This window comes from Pongo abelii, chromosome 8, assembly GCF_028885655.2.
Source record: "Pongo abelii isolate AG06213 chromosome 8, NHGRI_mPonAbe1-v2.0_pri, whole genome shotgun sequence".
NCBI classification, from domain to species: domain Eukaryota; kingdom Metazoa; phylum Chordata; class Mammalia; order Primates; family Hominidae; genus Pongo; species Pongo abelii.
Genome location: NC_071993.2, coordinates 106,859,871 through 106,880,588, shown reverse-complemented (window position 1 = coordinate 106,880,588; position 20,718 = coordinate 106,859,871). Strand labels below are relative to the sequence as shown.

The 20,718-nt window shown below is 43.9% G+C and overlaps 1 protein-coding gene across 6 annotated transcripts in view; it reads left to right on the top strand.

The window, feature by feature from the left end:
- Positions 1-20,718, top strand: part of DNMBP (dynamin binding protein) — a 134,690-nt gene that overhangs the window by 67,822 nt on the left and 46,150 nt on the right. The window contains exon 1 of one of the 6 annotated variants that reach the window (XM_024253970.3): positions 9,978-11,193. The exons of the other annotated variants lie outside the window; for them this stretch is intronic. Coding sequence (XP_024109738.2) covers positions 10,038-11,193 — 1,156 coding nt within the window. The 5' untranslated portion in view covers positions 9,978-10,037. Of the gene's footprint in view, positions 1-9,977; positions 11,194-20,718 lie in introns of those variants that run through there. 6 annotated transcript variants of the gene reach the window in all.

Below are 20,718 nucleotides of genomic sequence, written 5' to 3'. Positions count from 1 at the left end.
GTGGGATTTGGTGACCTTGTAAAGAGCAGTTTCACTGAAGGGATGATGTTGGGATGCAAGCCCTATTGGAGTGGATTAAAGAGAAAATGAGAAGTAAGGAAGAGAGGCATTGAGCATTTAGTGTGCTCAAAAGTCTTTCAAAGAGTTTTGCTATAAAAGAAAGCAAAAAAACAGGGTAGTGGCAGCAGGGGACGTTGGATTGAGGTGCCAGCAGAAGTCGTTTGTAAGATGAGAAACATTAGCACACGTTCATAAGCGCATGGGACTGATCCACTAGAATGGGCAGATTGAAGAAGCAGGGAGAGGAGGCCTCACTGCTATTAGATAGTGAGTAGTCAGGAGGGGAGGGGTCCGGCAAGCCAACGGAGAGATTGGCCTGGGATCAGAGCAGGGACACTTCCTCCATTGTTAAAGGAGGGAGGCAGAGTGTTTGGGTTCACAGGCAGGTAGCAGGGTAGGTTTGATGGTGAAAGGTGAAGAAACAAACCTAGAGAGATTAAATAACCTCCCCAAGATTATACAGCTAGTAAGTGGCAAAGTCAGGATTTAAGTCCAGGGCTATCAAAGCTTGTGCATTTAACCTCTAAGCTAGATTGCCCTCTACCTAGCATCTAGCATGTGCCAAATAAATGCTACGTGCATTGATTCATTAAACATTTAAATACCTACTGTGTACCCCATTGTAATAATCCAATGGATTCTTCCTGCCCACTGCACAAACAAAACCAATTCACTGAGGCCATTGCATGAAGAAAGAGTGATTGACATGCAGCTGGCCACTCCATGTGGGAGATGGAGTTACTACTCAAATCAGTCTAAAAAATGCAGAGGTTTTTCCAGGGCAGTTTAGCAGCCAGGGGGCTAGGGGAATGGGTGCAGCTGATTGGTTGGGGATACAACCATAAGGGTGTGGACAATGGTCCTCCTGTACCAAGTCCCTTTCTGGGTGGGACCACAGGACTGGTTGGCAGGTCCAGGTGGAGCCATCAGTCCTCAGAAATGCAAAAGCCTGAAAAGACATCTCAAAAGATTAATCTTAGGTTCTACAATAATGGTGTTATCTGCAGGGGTAATTGCAGAAGTTGCAAATCTTGTTACCTTCTAAATAATGGCTAGTAATCCTTTATGTCTGTATCTTAGCAGAATTAGGCTCCTCTCATCCTTCCGACTTGATGATCTTTCATTAGTTTTACAAAAGTGGTTTAGTTTTGTGGAGGGGCTATTTCCATTTCAACTGTAAACTAAATTTCTCCCACAGTTGGCTTAGGCCAAGCCCAGGAGTGATCAAGGACAGTTTGGAGGTTAAAGACAAGATGAGGGTTGATTAGATCCAATCTCTTTCATTGTTATAATTTTCTCACTGTTATAATTTTCTCAGTGTTATAATTTTTGCAAAGAGGTTTTACCATCTGCAGAGCTGTGCTAGAGATAGGAAGACAAGTTAGACCATCCTTGCCCTCAAGGAACTTTCAGTATAATAAAAGGAGGTAAGCAAGTATAATGAAGTAACAACATAGGTTAGCCAAGAGAGATATTTGCAAGGTGCTCTGGAAAATAGCAAGAACTATAGGAATCAGAATGTCACTGGGCAGAATCCTAGAGAATGAGGAGTTGTTGACCCTCAGAGTGGAGCAACAACATGGGCAGTCACAGAGAATCCACAAAAGTTTAGGGAGTTACATATCTTGCTCTTTTTTTTTTGGCACACTTTTCTCCCTTTTTTTCCTTTACCCTTCTACCTTCTCTCTTCTTCCAAATCCTACTTCTCCATCTTCACTTCTAGAATAGGTGGCAGTCTATCCACTCTGGGCATCACACAGATAGTCATGATGGCCCACCCACTAGGAGCAAATAGCAAACATCACGGTGAGGTGGTGCTTCAGGACTGCTGAAAAGAGTCAGTGGAGTGTGACTGTTGTGTAAAGTGAGAGGGAGTGCTGAAGGAGGGATGGCTGTCTACAGGGTTCTATTTCACCAGCAGTCCTACCATCGAGAAAAGTAGAAAAGTCATCCTCCCTTTTGCCTCTGCCACTTTCTCTGTACACAGATTTATTACTCAAAAATGGCAACCCATTCACAGCTTTTGTTTAGATCTGAGTCATAGTAGTGTGGAGGTAAAAGCTCAGGGAGTTTACCTCTTTATGCAAACTGCTTATCTTTAATGTCCTAAAGGCAATCGGACTTAGAAAAGGAGGGGGAAGCCCCCTTTTGTAACCAACTGTTCACTCTCCACTTGCCCAACTATAATTTCTTTTTTTTATTTTTTGAGACGGAGTCTCGCTGTGTCACCCAGGCTGGAATGCAGTGGCGCCCATCTTGGCTTACTGCAACCTCCGCCTCCCAGGCTGAAGCGATTCTCCTGCCTCCGCCTCCTGAGTAGCTGGGATTACAGGCTCCTGCCACCACACCCAGCTAATTTTTTGTATTTTTAGTAGAGATGTGGTTACACCATGTTGGCCAGGCTGGTCTGGAACTTCTGACCTCAAGTGATCCTCCCACATTGGCCTCCCAAAGTCCTGGGATTACAGGCCTGAGCCACCACACCTGGCCAATAATTTCTTTTTATAACTAGGATCCTTACCTATAATTTAGTCCTCTCTTTTTATCTCTTCTCTTGGTTGATTTATTATGTGTATTTTTCTTATCTTGCTAGCTTTATCAAAGATCTCAAGTTGCTAGAGAACTTTGTTTTCCATAACAGAGAAAGTTTAATCTTTTAATTGGATTAGAAATAAGCAAGATCATAGAATTGTAGACTTAAAGTGGCAGAGAAATCATTAATGTCCACATTTCCTACATAGGAAAGTGACAGCCAAAGAGGGTAATCATACCTGAAAACTGGTTATTAGCAGAAATTGAACTTCTAGAAGGCAGGTGTCATTTCCTCATTTGGTCTCCAGTGCTCTCTGTGTTACACTGTTGCTCTGTTTTAACTTGTGGTGAAAGCTGTCCTCCTGAATAATGTTGACTTCCTATTGGTTTGGTGCACCAAATCGCAATCTTTATTGGGTTTAGGTGATAGGTTGTAATGACTGAGTCACTCAGTGCTGGGCTGTCTTGTGTGTCACTGCCATTCTGTGTGCTTATGGTGGTTGGCTGGTGAGGCCCAGCTGAGGGCAGGGTTGGTCGGCCAGGACTGGAAACAAAGAGGGAATGGTGGTGTTGGGGTGTACGTGGCTTGCCTCGGTAGTGGTCCACTTTTGAATTAGGCCGGGATACTGTCTATTTGTTTGTTCACTTGGTTTGAGGGAAATTAAGATTTACTGTGTTTTGAGATATTCTTCTTAGTCTAGTGCCATGAAATCAAACAGATCTGGGTTCAAACTGTGGCCCTGCCGTGTACTAGTTTATGTGATCTTGGACAGGTTATTCACACTCGCAGATTGTTTCTTTATCTGTGGTAAAACAAGTATAATAAATACCCTCCTTGGAGGGTAGTGAAAATGGAAAACCTCTACCAACTTCCTAGTGCTGATCGTAGCCCATAGTACACACTGAAAACATGGTAGCTGCCAGGGCTGTTGCTGCTGCTGCTGTTAGTTGAGGAGGTACAAGGGACCAGAACAAGTGGACATCAGAAGGTTTGACAATATAGAGGATCATTCGGGCCTGGTGCACCTGTAGTCCCAGCACTTTGGGAGGCCAAGATGGGCGGATCACTTGAGGAGTGATCAGGTCAGGAGTTCAGGAGTTCAAGAGTTCAAGACCAGCCTGGCCAACATGGTGAAACCCCGTCTCTACTGAAAAATATAAAAATTAGCTGGGGTGGTGGCGGGCACCTGTAATCTCAGCTACTTGGGAGGCTGAGGCAGGAGAATCTCTTGAACCCTGGAGATGGACAGGTTGCAGTGAGCCAAGATCATGCCACTGCACTCCAGCCTGGGTGACAGAGTAAGACTCCGTCTCAAAGAATAAGAAATAAAAGAAGGTTTGACAATCTAGAGTTTCGTTTGGGCTGGGCACGGTGACAAATACCTGTAGTCCCAGCTACTAGGGAGGCTGAGGCGGGAGGATCCCTTGAGCCCAGGAGTTCAGAGCTGCAGTGAGCTTAGATCATACCACTTCACTTCAGCCTGGGCAACAGAGTGAGACCCTAACTCCAGTAAATAAATAAAGGCTTATTCAGTAAGTCAATAAAGAATCCAAAAGGCACGTAATAGCACATCAAGTATTTGAGGAAAGGAAAAAATAAGTTGTGAGGGAAAATAGAAACATGGATTGTTTGAGCCTGCAGTGAGCTGTGATGGCACCACTGCACCCCGGCCTGGGCAACAGAGCAGGAGCATGTCTCAAAAAAAAAAGAAATCTTCAGTAAAAGGTTCTTTGTTGGAGATGAAGGGTATGGGCAATGAATGTCCAATCATGTTCTCCAGAGGCCTTCTTGAACTGTCCCTATCCTGAAAATATATTATAATGAGATCTTAAAAGAAGGTACCAATAATCACCACTTTTGTTTTTGAAAATAACCAATTTTCAGGTTATCCTCACAAAATGTAAGCTGAACAGTTAGCATCTGTCTTATTGTAGAAGTTGAGGTAAAGAAAGGATAAGAGCACAGTATATGTTTCTGGAAAAATGAAATTAAAATTCAGTTCTATATGATTTATGATTTAATTTTGAAAAAATTACTCTAATTTTATCATCAATTGTTTTATAACAAACTCTTATCTGATTATAAGATGTTCATTTGTAGATTATCTATTTTAATCTTACAGTTAAGATTAAAGTTAATCTTACCTATACTTTTATAGTTAAAATTTCCTTCTCACTCAGTACCCAAGTCAGAGGTGCTCAAGGAATGCACCTGACCTAGGTAAAATAAGATCTGGGTAGCAAAGCACCTGGCAAAATCCTATGAGTCATTTTATAGTCAAGCACATTGGAAAACCGGGTTATCTTTTATGCTCTTGATTTGTATATGCTCTTGATTAAAAAAAAAAAATTAGGCCAGGTGTGGTGGCTCACACCTGTAATACCAGCACTTCGGGAGGCCGAGGTGGGCGGGATCACCTCAGGTCAGGAGTTCAAGACTAGTCTGGCCAACATGGTGAAACCCTGTGTCTACTAAAAATACAAAATTAGCTGGGCGGCGGGGTGCACGCCTATAACCCCAGCTACTCGAGAGGTTGAGGCAGAAAAATGGCTTGAACGTGGGAGGCAGAGGTTGCAGTGAGCTGAGGTTGCACCACTGCACTCCAGCCTGTGTGACGAGAGCAAAACTCCATCTCAACAACAACAAAAAATTTAAGTCTACTCAGGCAAGGTGGCTATTGCCTGTAGTCTCAGCTACTAGTGAGGCTGAGGTGGGAAGACTGCTTGAGCCCAAGAGTTCAAGGCTACAGTGAACTATGATCGGACCACTGCACTCCAGCCTGGGTGACAAAGAGAGGCCCTGTCTCTAAAAAATAAAATAAAATAAATAAGAAAAAAAAAAAACTTAATCTGTCTTATTTTCACAAGTGGGTTATAGGTTCCTTAATGGTAGATACCACCTTCTCTTTGGTATCTCAAGAGTCTGGTATGATGCCTTTTGCATGGCAAGCACTTGATGTTCATTTGCTAATGATGATTATTCTTCAACTCCAACTCCCAAATAAACTCATTACATTCTGCTTTCCAAACTGACTTTTGCTGCTAATTTCCTTTTTTCTTCTAATTCCTTCTTTCAAAATATTTCTTCCTTCTTTTTTTTTTTTTTTTTGTGGAGACAGGGTCTCACCCTATCACCAAGGCTGAGTGCAGTGGTGCAATCACGGCTTACTGCAGCCTTGACTACCCGGGCTCAACTGATTGTCCCACCTCAGCCTCCTAAGTAGCTGAGACTACAGGCATGTGCCACCATATCTAATTTTTATTTTGACAGGGTCTCACTATGTTGCCCAGGCTGGTCTCGAACTCCTAGACTCAAGTGATCCACCCGCCTCAGTCTCCCACAGTGCTGGGATTTCAGGTGTGAGCCACTGTGCCCAGCCTCTTCCTTCTACTAACTGCTCTATGCTATGACCCTGGTCCAATTCCCACCATCTCACCCTCTGAAATCTTGTCCCCAGGCATTATTTCTTCAAGTCTACCAAATGATTCCTGACAAATCAAGATTACAAATGTACCAGTTTTATCATCTCCCTCCCCGGGCCAAACTTTTACCATGAAGCACAAGGAGCCTACTGCTAATGGCTTCTTCTTCAGTAATCCTATTCTTATTACCCAAAATATATAAAAAATAAATTTGCTCTGGACACTCTCTGTAGAGATTTACTGAGCTACCTAAAGACTTATGCTTTCACCACAAAGCAAACTTACATTCATGATTATCCAGTCAACCTTCCCCTTCTCCAACTATCCAATATTATCTCACCTATAATACGAGACCCTATTCCACACAAGGAGGCTTTTATTGTTATGAAGCCACATCATTATTAACCCCAAAGCCTTACTCCTGTTACACTGTCTCTCCATCTGAAACCTTGGCTTGCTTCTCTAAAAAACCTTAGAAGCTCACATTCATCTTGGCTGTCTATAGCCTAGAAAAGAAATTATTGTCTATATCACGAATTCTGACACTTGTATTTTTATATACTATACAGCACCTAATGTAAGATTTTAGACTTAGAGAGAGGTGCCCAACATATTTTCACAAATTTGGTATTATTTGGTTTCAATGTTCCCCAAAAATAGGGTCTTGGTCCTGTATTTCTGCATTCCTTTAACTTATGATTCCCTATCCCTTGGTCAGAAGTTGGGGTCCTAAAAAATCACAAGGCTGGGCGCGGTGGCTCACGCCTGTAATCCCAGCACTTTGGGACGCCGAGGCAGGGGATCACAAGGTCAGGAGATTGAGACCATCCTGGTTAACACGGTGAAACCCTGTCTCTACTAAAATTACAAAACATTAGCTGGGTGTGGTGGTGGGCGCCTGTAGTCCCAGCTACCAGGGAGGCTGAGGCAGGAGAATGGTGTGAACCCGGGAGGCGGAGCTTGCAGTGAGCCGAGATTGCGCCACTGCACTCCAGCCTGGGCGACACAGCGACTCTGTCTAAAAGAAAAAAAAAGAAAAAAAAACCACAAGTAATTTTTTTCCCTCTGGCCCTAAGGCCATCCATCGGGAACACAGAGGGAATGCACTGGTGACTGACTGCTGTTCAGACACAACGGGCCTTTGGTGAAGGGGAGGAATAAAAGCGTGCCATAACTCCCACTCTGCTGGCTTTGAAATCAACTGGCTTTCTTAAAGCTGTAGAATTATGCTATTTTCCTTGTTTTGCCAGATCCTCATGAACCCATATAATAAGGCTTGTTTTCCTGTCTATTTTCAACAGGGTAACTGTTTTGATAAGCTTTATTACCTGATGGACTGCTATTTTGTTGGTTATTTCTACATAGTAAAGGTGAATCTTCAAAAACATGCACAACTTAGAACCTGGAAAGTACCTTAGAGATTATTTAGTTCAATACCCTTTTTCTTTTAAAATTCATTTGATTATTATTATTTTTTGAGGCAGGGTCTCAGTCTGTTACCCAGGCTGGAGGGCAGTGGCTTAATCACTGCTCATTGCAGGCTTGACCTCCCAGGCTCAAGCGATCCTCCTGCCTCAGCCTCCTGAGTAGCTGGGACTACAGGTGTGTGCCACTGTGCCCAGCTAATTTTTTTTTTTTTTATTATTGTGGAGATGGGGTCTCATTTGTTGCCCAAGCTGGCCTCAAACTCCTGGGCTCAAGTGATCCTCCCACCTAGGCTTCCTAAACTGCTGAGATTAAAGGTGTGGGTCACCATATTCTGCCTCAATGCCCCTATTTTATAGACCTGTTACTGAAGCATAAGTCTCTGTTTTTCATCAGAAAGAGTCATACAAGCTATTCCCCTGGGATCCTAGGTGATTCCTTAGGAACGGATCACTTTTTCCATTAGATCGGTATCTCCAGAATAACTAGTGGTCATTCCCAGACTTCTGAAATACCAATATGAGGAACTTCTGGACTAGCAAGACCAGATTTTGAGAACAGAAAAATAGGAAGTGTGGTGACCCTTAGGGTCAGCCTGAGCCTTTGACTCATGCACAATTAATCCCAGCCACACTGCTTGTTTCCTCTGGTTGGATTTTTTATTTGAACAGGAAATGCGTTAGGAATAAAATGGTAAGAAGGAGTGCAGGTCTTCTTAGAATCAGATACGAGCAGTCTGACTGCAGTCCTAGGTTCCTCACGGACTCCTTTTGGGTTCTCTCTAAATGCCAGGGGAACTATGTGCTTTATGCAGCCTGACCACGTACAGTATTTTATTCAGGTTTCCATATGAGCCATGTCAGAACTTCTTTCCTGAGAGCTCACATTCATGGTATCACAAATTTACAACACATGTGCTTTGACTGATAAATACCACTGGTCAATTTATTTTTTATTGGCCTTTTGTTTGAGGGGACAGGTGATCTAGAAACATGCTGGGGGAATCTGAGGAGTCATTGTGGCCAACCGCCTTATTTTATTGATGGGTAGATTGAGTCCCAGAGAGAATTAGTAGTTACTCAAGAGTAAACATCTAATTATTAACAAAGCATATAAGACAGTTTTCCTCAGGGTTCTGGATATTATTTCACAAATAAGGATTAAAGTTCAAGGAATCATTCCTAGACATCCAAGAAATAACCAGACAGCTAAAAGAGTAATCTTATTAAGGCCTGTCTCTTAGCATGTGTTTCCCCTGCTCAAAAACCTCATGACTCTTTGCTTTCCACTGAATAAAATAAATGTCATTGACATCCTCTGGGGTCCACCCCAACCTATCTCTTCAGCCTCCTCTGTTATTTTCCATGTATCATATCCTTCAGATGATTCCCCGTTTCTTAGTGCTCCATATGTGAAGTCTGCAGAGATCCTGCTTCTCCTTGAAGTCACTGTTCACATCCGACCGCTTCCCTGAAGCCTCCACTTGCCATGCCAGGGACTTTGCTTTGGTGCTGTTGCTGTTTGTCTTTGCTCCATAGCACTTATCACATTAGATCTTTCTTTAAGCGTGTTGCTTCTGCATTGTAAGAGGCAAGGACTAACTTGTTTGTCTTTTTCTGTTCCACAATGCCTCCTCTATGATAGGTAACCATCTAATATTTGTTGATTTAAATAGCCATTTACCTGCCTTTTTGATTTCTGGCCTCATTTTCGACTTCTTAAATATGTTGTATGAATTAACTAGAAAAGAGGTTTAAGAAATGAATGTTTTTGATGCTCCCCTGGCATGACAAGTATCTGGGAAAATGTGAAAGCATACCTAACTCCGTTCTGGGAAGAGTGTTTACGCTATAAAATCACCTACTCACCAGATCAAAGTAAAAGGAAGTACTTTTTCTTCCTTCAGTCGTATAACTAACTGTCTGCAGGTGGGAGCTTCAGCAGCTTGCGATTGGAGTGTACACTAACTGGTGACTTGAATTCCAGAAAAGCAAAGCACTCAGAAGAGTCCTGCCTTTAAGTTAAGGGATGAAGTCCTGAAAGGTTTCAGATGTTCAAGGATTAGAAAGGTGGACTTGGGGGATGGGGAATGGAGGTGCAGCTTGAGCTGCACGAGAAGGAAAGCACTTGTTTATACCCCTGGTGGCTTACTAAAGGATTAAAGAGGCAGGGGAGACTGATATATGACCTGACCTGGACTTCTAAAGGGGGGCTGTTTCTCTTTCACATGACTTTTCCTGCAAAACCTTTAGAGTAGCAGAATGCCTGTATCTTCAGCAAGTAAAGCAGCCAAGCCAGTTTGACCAGCTTGAGGGAAACACCAAACAAAGCTGGCAACTCCAATCACATGCATACTAGTTACTCATTATCTTCTGGCCTCTGGAGAAAGATAGAGTAGCTCGCTGATTGGATCCTGAGGTTGAAATAACTCCACATCTTACTGTGCTCCGACCAGAGCAACAAGAAGAGTGTCTGGAATGCTTGGGAGACATTTTAAGCAGGACAAATCCAGCCTTAGGCTAGACTGCACCTGTCCACAGCCCAGCCCAGGCCCATGGAAAAGAAAAGTAAAACCTTTGTCTTTAAGCACATAGAATATGTGTGAAGCCCAGAAGGCTGGAAAAGAAAGGGAAGTGGAGGAGAAAAGGCACTGGGACTCCAGATGGGAGTATGAAGACTACGGGAGTGTACAGAAAAGGAACCTTACGGTGCTGGATGGACTCTACAGAGAAAATGACTTGGATCCCAGGTACTGGGCCAAGGGGCAGCATCGGCCCTACAGAAAAAGGGATTGTGGATACTGGGATTTTGAACAGAGTGAACCAAGCTATACGGACTGTGGGGAAGCACGCGAAAGTGGAAAGGGCTATGTGTACCACGGAGGTCATGATGGTTATAGGAGTCCAGAAAATGTAGATTATGAGAGTCCCAGCCCTGGGACGAAGAATAATTCACCTACGAGAAGCCCAGATGTGACCTCGAAAGCTGGTGGATACGGGGAGGCAAATGGCTACTCAGACTGTAAGAATCTGAATTATAATCCTGAGGACTCTAAAAAAGCTGAACAATTGACTGACTGTAGGGGTTTGGATGATTCTTCAGCAACTTTAGGTCAACCTCAGTTGTGGTATATAGACCATGAGAATGTTAACCATAATCTTGAGGATTGTCGGGCAACTAATTTTTATTGTAGAGAACACAGCAATTTATATCATGTTCCTGGGAGTTATCCTGATGGTCAGCCTGTGAGCTTTTCAGATTCGAATGGTGTCAATGAAGATAAGGAATTTATCAAATACCATGAAGGGGACAGGAATGTTCATCAAAATGACAAAATGTATCCCAAAGCAAAGACTCATATTATGGATCAGGGTGATTTTGATACAGAAAATAAAGGCTATGATGCTTTATTTGCAAACTGTGCGTATAAATCTCGTAATTCCAGAGGAACAGATTCTCTCCATCAGATGGAGAATTTGGAGTATAATGGCATTGACATACCAAGAACGAAGGCACGTGGGGGCAGCGGGATCCTTCTGGATGGTCTGCAGACTCAGTGTACCAGGGGAGAACAAGGAGGACGTCATTTGGGGATTCCTCAGAGCTCATCATTAGAGAAGAACATCTGGCATTTAGAGGAAGAGAAAAAATTAAATGGCCCAGAGACTTGGAGAAGGAATAGTTGCCTCCGCCGCACAGCACCCAGCACCCTGAGGTGCTCAGAGTTCGTGCAAAACAGGAAGAAAACCCAAGGTATGAACTCAGCCAGCCTTCTTAAGATAAAGCATAAAAATAGATTTAAAGGGTAGTTATACCAGGTACTAGGAGCACTTGTGTTCTTAAGGAACCCGGGCCCTGAACTTCTTATCAAGTGCACCTTGAGTGAGAACAACCTTAGAGATTTAATTACTTTGGAAGGCATTGTACAGAGCAAGGGTATATACAGTGCTAAAAATATGCAACATTCGGACAGCGCTCTCATGGGAATTTTTATTTATTCTTCCTGGTTTTTTCAGATGTCTCTAATCTCAAGTATCTTTCCTTTCTTACTTTCATGTTTTTGTTCATCTTGTCAGAGCAGCAAGTTTATTATCAGGGCATCAAGCTAAAATTCATTTTCCTGGCATGTTTTTTTTTTTTCTCTCAGTCCCTACACTTCTTTGGACATTAATGGAAAAGAAGACTTGACTTTATTTTTATTTATTTATTTTTTTGAAACAAGATCTCATTCTGTCCCCCCAGCTGGAGAACACTGGCACGGTCATGGCTCACTGCAGCCTCAAACTCCTGGGCTCAAGAGATCCTCCCACTTCAGCCTCCTGAGTAGCTGGGACTATGGGCACATGCCACCATGCCCAGCTACTTTTTAATTTTTTTGTAGGGGCAGAGTTTCACCATGTTGTCCAGGCTGATCTTGAACTCCTGGGCTCGAGCAAACCACCCACCTCTGCTTCCCAAAGTACTGGGATTACAAGTGTAAGCCACCATTGCCAGGCCTTCATTTTAATTTTTTTTTTTTTACTGCTCCTTTCAAAGCAGGGCTACCCCATAGGCAGTGTGCCCAGAGTAGCCCTGATTTGTTTTATAGATTGTTCACTCCTTGATATTCAGGAATCTTAAGTGAATGATGAGTACTGATACTCTTGTGGATTCCAGATTATTTCTAGCTTTCAAATCACTTCATCTCACTGAGCCTTAACTACGTTGTCTGTGAAATGAGAATATTAGGAGTCTTTTATCATGTAGAGATTCTTTCTTTCTTGCCATTATATCTTTTCTTCAATTCTCATAAGTGAGCTTTATTTCTACTGTGTTATTTTTATAATTACTGGACTCTCTGTTAAACCTTTCGTGTGTGTGTGTGTGTGCTGTATGTTGTCTTCATGCCAAACGGCCTATCTGGTTCTGGCCAATTTTGGGGTCCAGGCTGTGACCAGAGGATAAAGGTTAGTCAGAGAATGTGAATGATCTGAAAAATCCATCTCATACCCTCCCCCTAAGTGGAAAGTTTCTCGTCTAGGTCTCCTTCAGAATAGGCTGGCTGGTTAGATTTGTACTGGGGGCCACCACAGACTGAAAAGATAAGCCTGCTGTGGTCCTGGGATGGCTGGTGGTTTACCTGGTGGTCTTCCAACATGGGCTTGACTTAACTTGAATTTCCGGGGCACCATTTTGGACCTAACAGGCTCTTAACCTGCACCTATAAAGACAAAAATGAAACCAAACCCAGCTTTAGTTGGGAGGCTGAGGTTTTTAGCAGCTAGTCGTTTTTTCGTAGGTGTGTTTTCTCTCTGAAATGATAGGGACTGGATAACTTCTAAATTCCTTCCAGCTAAAAAAGAAAAAAGTCTGATTCTGTGATTATTTATATTGGTTTTTGTATTGTTCCTCTTCCCTTCCCCCCACATCTGTTCCTTCGGTGAACTTTGTTTCCTATCTTTAGTTCCTTATTGTATTAAGCCTCCCAACTGTAATCAAAGTGTGTTTATTCTGTTTGACTTAACAGGAGTGAAACCCTTCTCTCTGCAGTGTTGTAATATGCCCTCTGATCTCTCTGAAACCAGCTCGGTTCCACCCAATATCATTTCCATTCCTACAACTCTCTTTATCTTTGAGGACTTAACTTTTGAAAGTATATTCATATTTAGTTCACCCCTTTTTGTACCCCTAATATCCTTCTTGACCTATAACAAATTCTGTCTTTACTAGAAATCTTTCAGCATTCTAACGTTCTTTGTTAGCTCTCTCATGCCATCGCCCTTCCTGAATATTACAAGGGAACACTGTGTAATTACACAAAGGAACAAGCATCAGAGTTGGTCTGCCTTGAGATCAAATCTCAGCTCCACCATTTACTAAATGGCCTTAACTTGACAAAAATTACTTAACCTCTTGGAGCTTCGGATTCTCAATTTGTAAAGTGAAGATAATACCTCTCTCATAATGAGAGAAAAATAAAACAGTCACATACCCGGAACATAGTAGGTGCTCATAAATGGCCATTTCTTTGTGTTTTATCCGCCCACCTCCCTTCCCCTTTATAAGTTGCCCCACCCACCTGTCACTCCATGGTTTCGTCTCTGAGTTCCAGATTGATAGTTCCTGCTCCCTGTTGGACATTACCCCAGACCGTAAACACTTCAAGTTTGATTGTCTAAGTGGAATGCCCTGTCCCTTCCTCTTCTCCCGTCTTCTCCTTGCCACCCCTCCTCCATCTGAGATAGAGCTCTGTTCAGTGGCTGCTCCCCAGCCTCTCCCCCAGGCAGGAAGCCAAGTTTTCCCCCAAGCTTTCCTTTCTCACCTGCCTGATCAGTCATTCTCCTGAGGCGTCTGTCTGAGGTTTTTTAGGGCAGGTCTGTTAGGGGTTTGCTCTTAGTCCTAGGGTGTGGCCCTCTAGTTCTGAGAGGTGGGCCTTATTCCTAAGGTGTGGCCCTTCTGAGGTTTCAACAGAAAACTGGAAGTGTTTATTGAACCTCATAACTTGGAGGGACTCAAATTTCAAACTCTGTCTTCCCAGAGCCAGACAGTTGGTGAAGATCTATCTGCTGGGCTCTTCTGGCCTCCAGCTTTCCACGGGGTTCCTTGGAGTCTCATCACCTGCATGCACAGTTGAAGGATTGAGAGGCATTTCTGCACAGATTTTGGGGATCTCCTCTCTGTGGCTTACTGTTTTCCAGGATTTCCCCCTTAATAGCTAATGTCTTCAGAGCCCCCAGACTGGAACATTTGGCTGCTCAGCCCAGTAAGATTGCCCCATGTGGGCTTTCTTCTTTTGCTTTATTTCCCGGCGTGCTAAAAGACTAGGGAGTGCCCTGAGGGGAGGACTGGAGACAGGTGCATCTTACCTAGTTTGCTTCCCTTGTTGTGAGTCATATCCCCTCCAGATTCTGCCTGCTTTTGATTGCTTTTCAGTGCCTGCATATAGTTATTTTTTAAAATATCTGTCAGAAGGCTGAGGTGGGAGGATCACTTGAGCCTGGGAGGTCGAGGCTATAGTGAGCTATGATGATGCCACTATACTGCAGCCTGGGTGACAGAGTGAGACCACGTCTCTAGAAAAATAAAAGTAAATACATAAAAGTTAAAAAAATAAATCTTGTAAAGTGTTTTTGGTAGTTATAAGTAAGGAGATTAGTACAATGTGAGCTACTCTACTATTGCTAGACCAAGTGTGGGCACTAAGGTTTTGCACTTGCTGATAACATACGTGGTTATGATGAGAAGGGGACCTGGTGTTTCAAATTCCATGTTACCTGTTTTGAATGTAAGTAATATTAGGATATCTAAATGAAGAGCTCTTACAGAGAAAACTATGAAACTAGAGAGGGCTCTAAACAAAACTAGAGAGGGCTAAAAGTTCAGGGTTGGAAGGCTACAACATAGGAGCCTCTTATGTTATTACTGGAAGGAAGCTTATATAGCCACAATCCCATGTTTTTCTAAATAATGGGTAGCCACTCATGACTGGGTCTTGAAGTCTATTTGGGGGTTGCAACCAGCAGTTCTGAAAAATAAAAGTAAATAGAAAAAACTTTCATACTACATTCTATGTAGTAAAAGTAAGCATGTAATACTTTGTGTATGTGTATGTGTATAGACATAAATGTATTATGTAAATGTGAGTTACAGCCTAAAGTGTGGGTCAGGCCAGGCGCGGTGGCTCACGCCTGAAATACCAGCACTTTGGGAGGCCGAGGCGGGCACATCACTTGAGGTCAGGAGTTTGAGACCAGCCTTGCCAACATGGTGAAAACCCCTGTGTACAAAAATACAAAAATTAGCTGGGCATGGTGGTGGGCACCTGTAGTCCAGCTACTCCGGAGGCTGAGGCAGGAGAATCGCTTGAACCCAGGAGGTGGAGGTTGCAGTGAGCTGAGGTTGTGCCACTGCACTCCAGCCTGGGCGACAGAGTGAAACTGTGTCTCAAAAAAATAAAATGAAAAATAAAGTGTGGGTCACAGTAAAAAATGTTTGAAAAACACTAAAATACAACCCATTTATTTTATAAATGAAGAGATAGAGCTCAGAGAAATTGAAATGTGTTTCCAAGGTAACTGGGTCAAGGATTAGGGCAGGAATAGAATCTGGCTCTCTTGACACCTAGATCACTGCTTTTCCAACATTACCACATTTGAAGGCAGAAGCACAGCCGTAGATTGAGTCTGCAAAGATGAATTTAGAAGATCAGAAAAGTGTTAGGTATTTCTCTGCAGAGTTCACAGAAAAAAAAGTGTTAGGAAAGTCAGAGGGAGGCTGCCAACAGAGGGTGCAACTATATTATAGACAGCAGAGGTGCAATGGTGCAAGAGAGGATATGGACTCGGGAAAGACCTTTGCATTTGGTAGGTTGGTGGAGGGTAGGAGCAGGGGCACAGAGCATATGACAGGGAGTTTAGGAGGGCAGTGGTGATAAGGATATGAAAGCAGTCCCTTAAAAGTTGGGACAGTAATTGCTGTGGAGCAGGAAAATCTTCTGTTTTGTTTTTCTCCCAAGATAAGAAAAACGTGCATTGATTTGAAGGCACTTTTGCCAGGTAGTACGCAGACAGCTCAAAGTTTTTAGGACTCTGGTATTCAAGATTTCTTTTCATTGCAAACATGTGAACATGATATCTGTTCCAACAGTCTGTATTCAAGCTTATTATTAATATACCAGCACATAGATCCCGTATCTCCTTTAATTGCAGTCCACCAGGTGTTTATTAACTAATGTCTGTACTTGGCATTGTACCAAGCATTGAAGGTATCCAGAGAAGGCAACTCTACTCTTAAACACCTGCCATGCAGGAGCTTGCAGATCAGTTGAAGAGACAAAATACAAAAGAAGTATATATAGCATAGACAGTAAATGCTATGGACAGTTGGAAGGTAGACCAGGTTTGTTTGTTTTTGTTTTTGTTTTTGGTTTTTTTTTTTGAGATGGAGTCTCGCTCTGTCGCCCGGGCTGGAGTGCAGTGGTGCGATCTCAGTTCACTGCAAGCTCTGCTTCCTGGGTCCACGCCATTCTCCTGCCTCAGCCTCCCTAGTACCTGGGACTACAGGTGCCCGCCACCACACCCGGCTAATTTTTCTTTAGTATTTTTAGTAGAGACGGGGTTTCACTGTGTTAGCCAGAATGGTCTCGATCTCCTGACCTCGTGATCCACCCGCCTCGGCCTCCCAAAGTACTGGGATTACAGGCGTGAGCCACCGCCACCGCGCCCCGCCTGGAGTCTTACTCTGTTTCCCAGGCTGGAGTGCAGTGGCACGATCTCAGCTCACTGCAATCTCTGCCTCCCAGGTTCAAGCAAGTCTCCTGTCTCAGCCTCCCGAGTAGCTGGGATTACAGGTATGCACCACCATGCCTGGCTAATTTTTGTATTTTTTTGTAGGGACGGGGTTTCACCATGTTGGCCAGGCTGGTTTCAAACTCCTGGCTTCAGGTGATCCACCCACCTCAGCCCCCCAAAGTGCTGGGATTACAGGCGTGAGCCACCACGCCCAGCCGAAAGACCAGTTTTTGCTTGAGCTATTAGAAAAGACTGTAGGGAAATGTTTGAACTTGGCTGAAACTTAAAGAAATAATGGAGTTGGGATAGGCAGAGAGAAGCAAGGAGAACAGTTCTGGTTGGGGAAACTATGAGAAAGACACAGGGTTGTGGTGACAAAGACGTGGGGAAGGTGGTGAGGAACACAGTGGAGGAAAGAACTAGAGTACTGAAATCTTAGACGCCAGTAGGAGTTTGGATTGGAGCTCAAGGAATAAATCAGAGCTGGGCCTGTATGGAGGTGAGCCACCTCCATAGCTGTATCACTGAGATACAGCTCAGGTACAGAGGGAAGGGACAGCTGGGGAGAGGAGCAGGTGCCTGAGGACTGAGCCTCAGAGATGCCCACAGTTACAGTGCAGGAGGAGGGAGGCAGTAAGAGAGATGGGGCAAGAATATTGGAGGAGGTCAGGAGGAAATCAGAATTTTATTATTATTATTATTTTTTTGGAGACGGACTCTCACTCTTTTGACCAGGCTGCAGTGCAGTGGTGTGATCTCAGCGCACTGCAGCCTCCGACTCTGGTGTTCAAGTTATTCTGCCTCAGCCTCCCGAGTAGCTGGGATTACAGGCATGTGCCACCACACCTGGTTAATTTTTGTATTTTTAGTAGAGACGGTATTTCACCATGTTGTCTAGGCTGGACTCGAACTCCTGACCTCGTGATCCGCCCACTTCGGCCTCCCAAAGTGCTAGGATTACAGGTGTGAGCCACTGCACCTGGCCCTAATTTTTGTATTTTTAGTAGAGACAGGGTTTTACCAAGTTGGCCAGGCTGATGCTGAACTCCTGACCTCAGGTGATCTGCCCCACTCGGCCTCCCAAAGTGCTGGGATTACAGGAGATGTCAATGTCTGAAGCTATTTGGTATGCAACAAGATCCTCAAAGTGTCAAGAAAAAGAAAAGGAAAAAATGTCTGAAGATAAATGGGGTAGTTAGGAGGCAAAGGAGAGGGAAAAAATAAATATGTGGAGGCAAGAGGAAATGAATGCAGGGCCATATTTCTTCAAGAGTTGGGAGATAACTGAAGCTTTTGAGTAAATTAGGCACTCCTCTTCCAAGATTGGAATGCTCCAATTTGGCCAACTCTCATCCAGCCTTGCTTCCTGGGATCATGAGTTGTATTCTCAAGAAGCTAGACAAACAAAATTAGCAGGGTATGGTGGTGCGTGCCTGTGGTCCCAGCAGTTCACAAGGCTGAGGTGGTTAAGATTGCTTGAGCCCGGGAAGTTGAGGCTGCAGTGAGCTATGATTGCACGACTGCACTCCAGCCTGGGCAAGAGAGTGAGACCTTTTTTTTTTTTTAAGAAAAAAAAAAAAAAAAAACAGCAGCAGGTAGGTTATGTGTTTTCTTCCCAAGCCATTACCTATATTATTTTTACATAACGTTCCATCAACAATGAAGGAATGTTGGTCTGGGGAGACCCCAGGCCTCTGTAAAAGCGAGAGATATCAAGGAAAAGCAAGATATTGAGTTAGGATGGGAAGATGTACTCTTCTAGGGTATCTTTTTCATATGGACCTGAGGATGTTAAGGGGTACAGTGGGAAGGGGGAGTGAATCAAAGCAACTAACTTGCAATATCATGGCATGCTCAGGTGGGACCTCAGATCTCTGACTCACTCGCCCTGATACCACAGTTTTCCAATTTGATATTTCCTGAGAAACCAGGAAGTGCCCGTGGCTGTACATAAATACCAGGCCAACAGGCTACAGGGGTGTGACAGTGCTAGTCGTCATATTTGGGAGGAAGATCCATGTTTGTATTCATAGCTGCACAGCAGACCTGGTTCCACAGTGTCAAGACACTCCTTTCTTCTCATCATAAACTGAAAGAAAACAAATCAATGAAATATATTACATTTCATTGAATCCAAAACATCACAGTCATAGCAGAGTGATGCTTAGGGCACTCTGCTAAGTAATACTAGTTGCTGCTTTTTTTTTTTTTTTAGATGGAATCTCGCTCTGTTGCCCAGGCTGGAGTGCAGTGGCATGATCTTGGCTCACTGCAGCCCCCACCTCCCAGGTTCAAGCGATTCTCATGCTTCAGCCACCTGAGTAGCTGGGACTATAGGCATGTACCATCACACCCAGCTACGTTTTTGTATTTTTTTTTTTTTCCAGTAGAGACAGAGTTTTGTCATGTTGGCCAGGCTGATCTCAATCTCCTGGCCTCAAGTGATCCACCTGCCTCGGCTTCCCAAAGTGCTGAGACTACAGGCATGGGCCACCATGCCTGGTCTCAATTGCTGCCATTTGTTAAATGCCAGTTGCTGTGCTAAGTACTGCAGGTTGAGTGCATACAGAGTACACAGGTCAGTCCAGTAGAGTCTAAGCTCCATGATAGCAGTGGATGAAGATGGTGTTTCCAGAATCTAACATAGTACTTGGCATATAATAGATGCTCAATAAATATTCTACGTTGGGTCCCAGAATGTGTATATCAGAAGTTACATAGCAAGGGTTATTACCTGTTGCCGAAGAGGTGAATTTCGAGGAAAGAGCAATCCAAGGACTAGAGAAAGTGTCATGGAGAAGCTGGGACTTGAGCTTTAAAAGACAGTAGGTGAGCAGAAAGGATGGAAAAGGCCCAGAGACAAGCTAGGCTTGTCTTGTTCAAGGAATAATAAGAGACCATTAAACTTTGTTGTTACAGGTTTCATAATAGTGGCAGGTGCCCAGTTCTCTGGGCTCACTGAGAGGAAATGACTAACTGGATGATTAGAAAGAGGCCTCCCATAGTAAGTGATGTTCCTTGCAGAACTGGTTAGAGGTTAGTGTGCTCATACCCAACTGAGAGGAGTAAATGAAGTAAAAGAGTGGGAAGTCGGCTGGGCATGGTGGCTCACACCTGTAATCCTAGCACTTTGGGAGGCTGAAGCAGGAAGATTCCTTGAGCTCACGAGTTGGAGCCCAGCCTGAGCAACATAGTGAGACCCCATCTCTACAAAAGATTAAAAAAATAACTGGGCGTGGTGGCTTGTGCCTGTGGTTCCAGCTACTTGGGAGGATTGATTGAGCCCAGGAGGTTGAGGCTGCAGTGAGCTTTGAGTGTGCCGCTGCATTCTATCCTGGGCAACAGTGAGACTCTGTCTCAAAAACAATACAAAAAAGACTGAGAAGTCACGTCAGAGTTCAGAGCTGAAAGTGACAAACAGGCCCAACCCCTTTGTTACACACACAGAAGCAACGGCCCAGAAAGGTTGTATAACATGTCCAAGGCCACACAGGTAGGAGGGAGGCAGGGTGAGGCCTTCTGAATTATTGTCTGAGTGCTTTATTCACCACACCTGCTGCTCTCCCAAGATCTAGGAGCAGCTCCACATATATCCCCAAAAGTCGAAGCCCGGGAAGAGATAGGGGAAGGAAGTGACTTTACCCCACCCATATCCTAGGTTTAATCAAATTTTACCATCAAAATATTGGAAATATAGGTCCGGGCACAGTGGCTCACACCTGTAATCCCAGCACTTTGGGAGGCCAAGGCAAGTGGATCACCTGAGGTTGGGAGTTTGAGGCCACTGTGACCAACATGGAGAAACCCCCTCTCTACTAAAAATACAAAATTAGCCAGGCGTAGTGGCACGTGCCTGTAATCCCAGCTACTTGGGAGGCTGAGGCAGGAGAATCGCTTGAACCCAGGAGGCGGAGGTTGCGGTGAGGCAAGATCGCACCATTGCACTCCAGCCTGGGCAATAAGAGCAAAACTCTGTCTCAAAAAAAAAAAAAAAGGAAATATAGTAAGC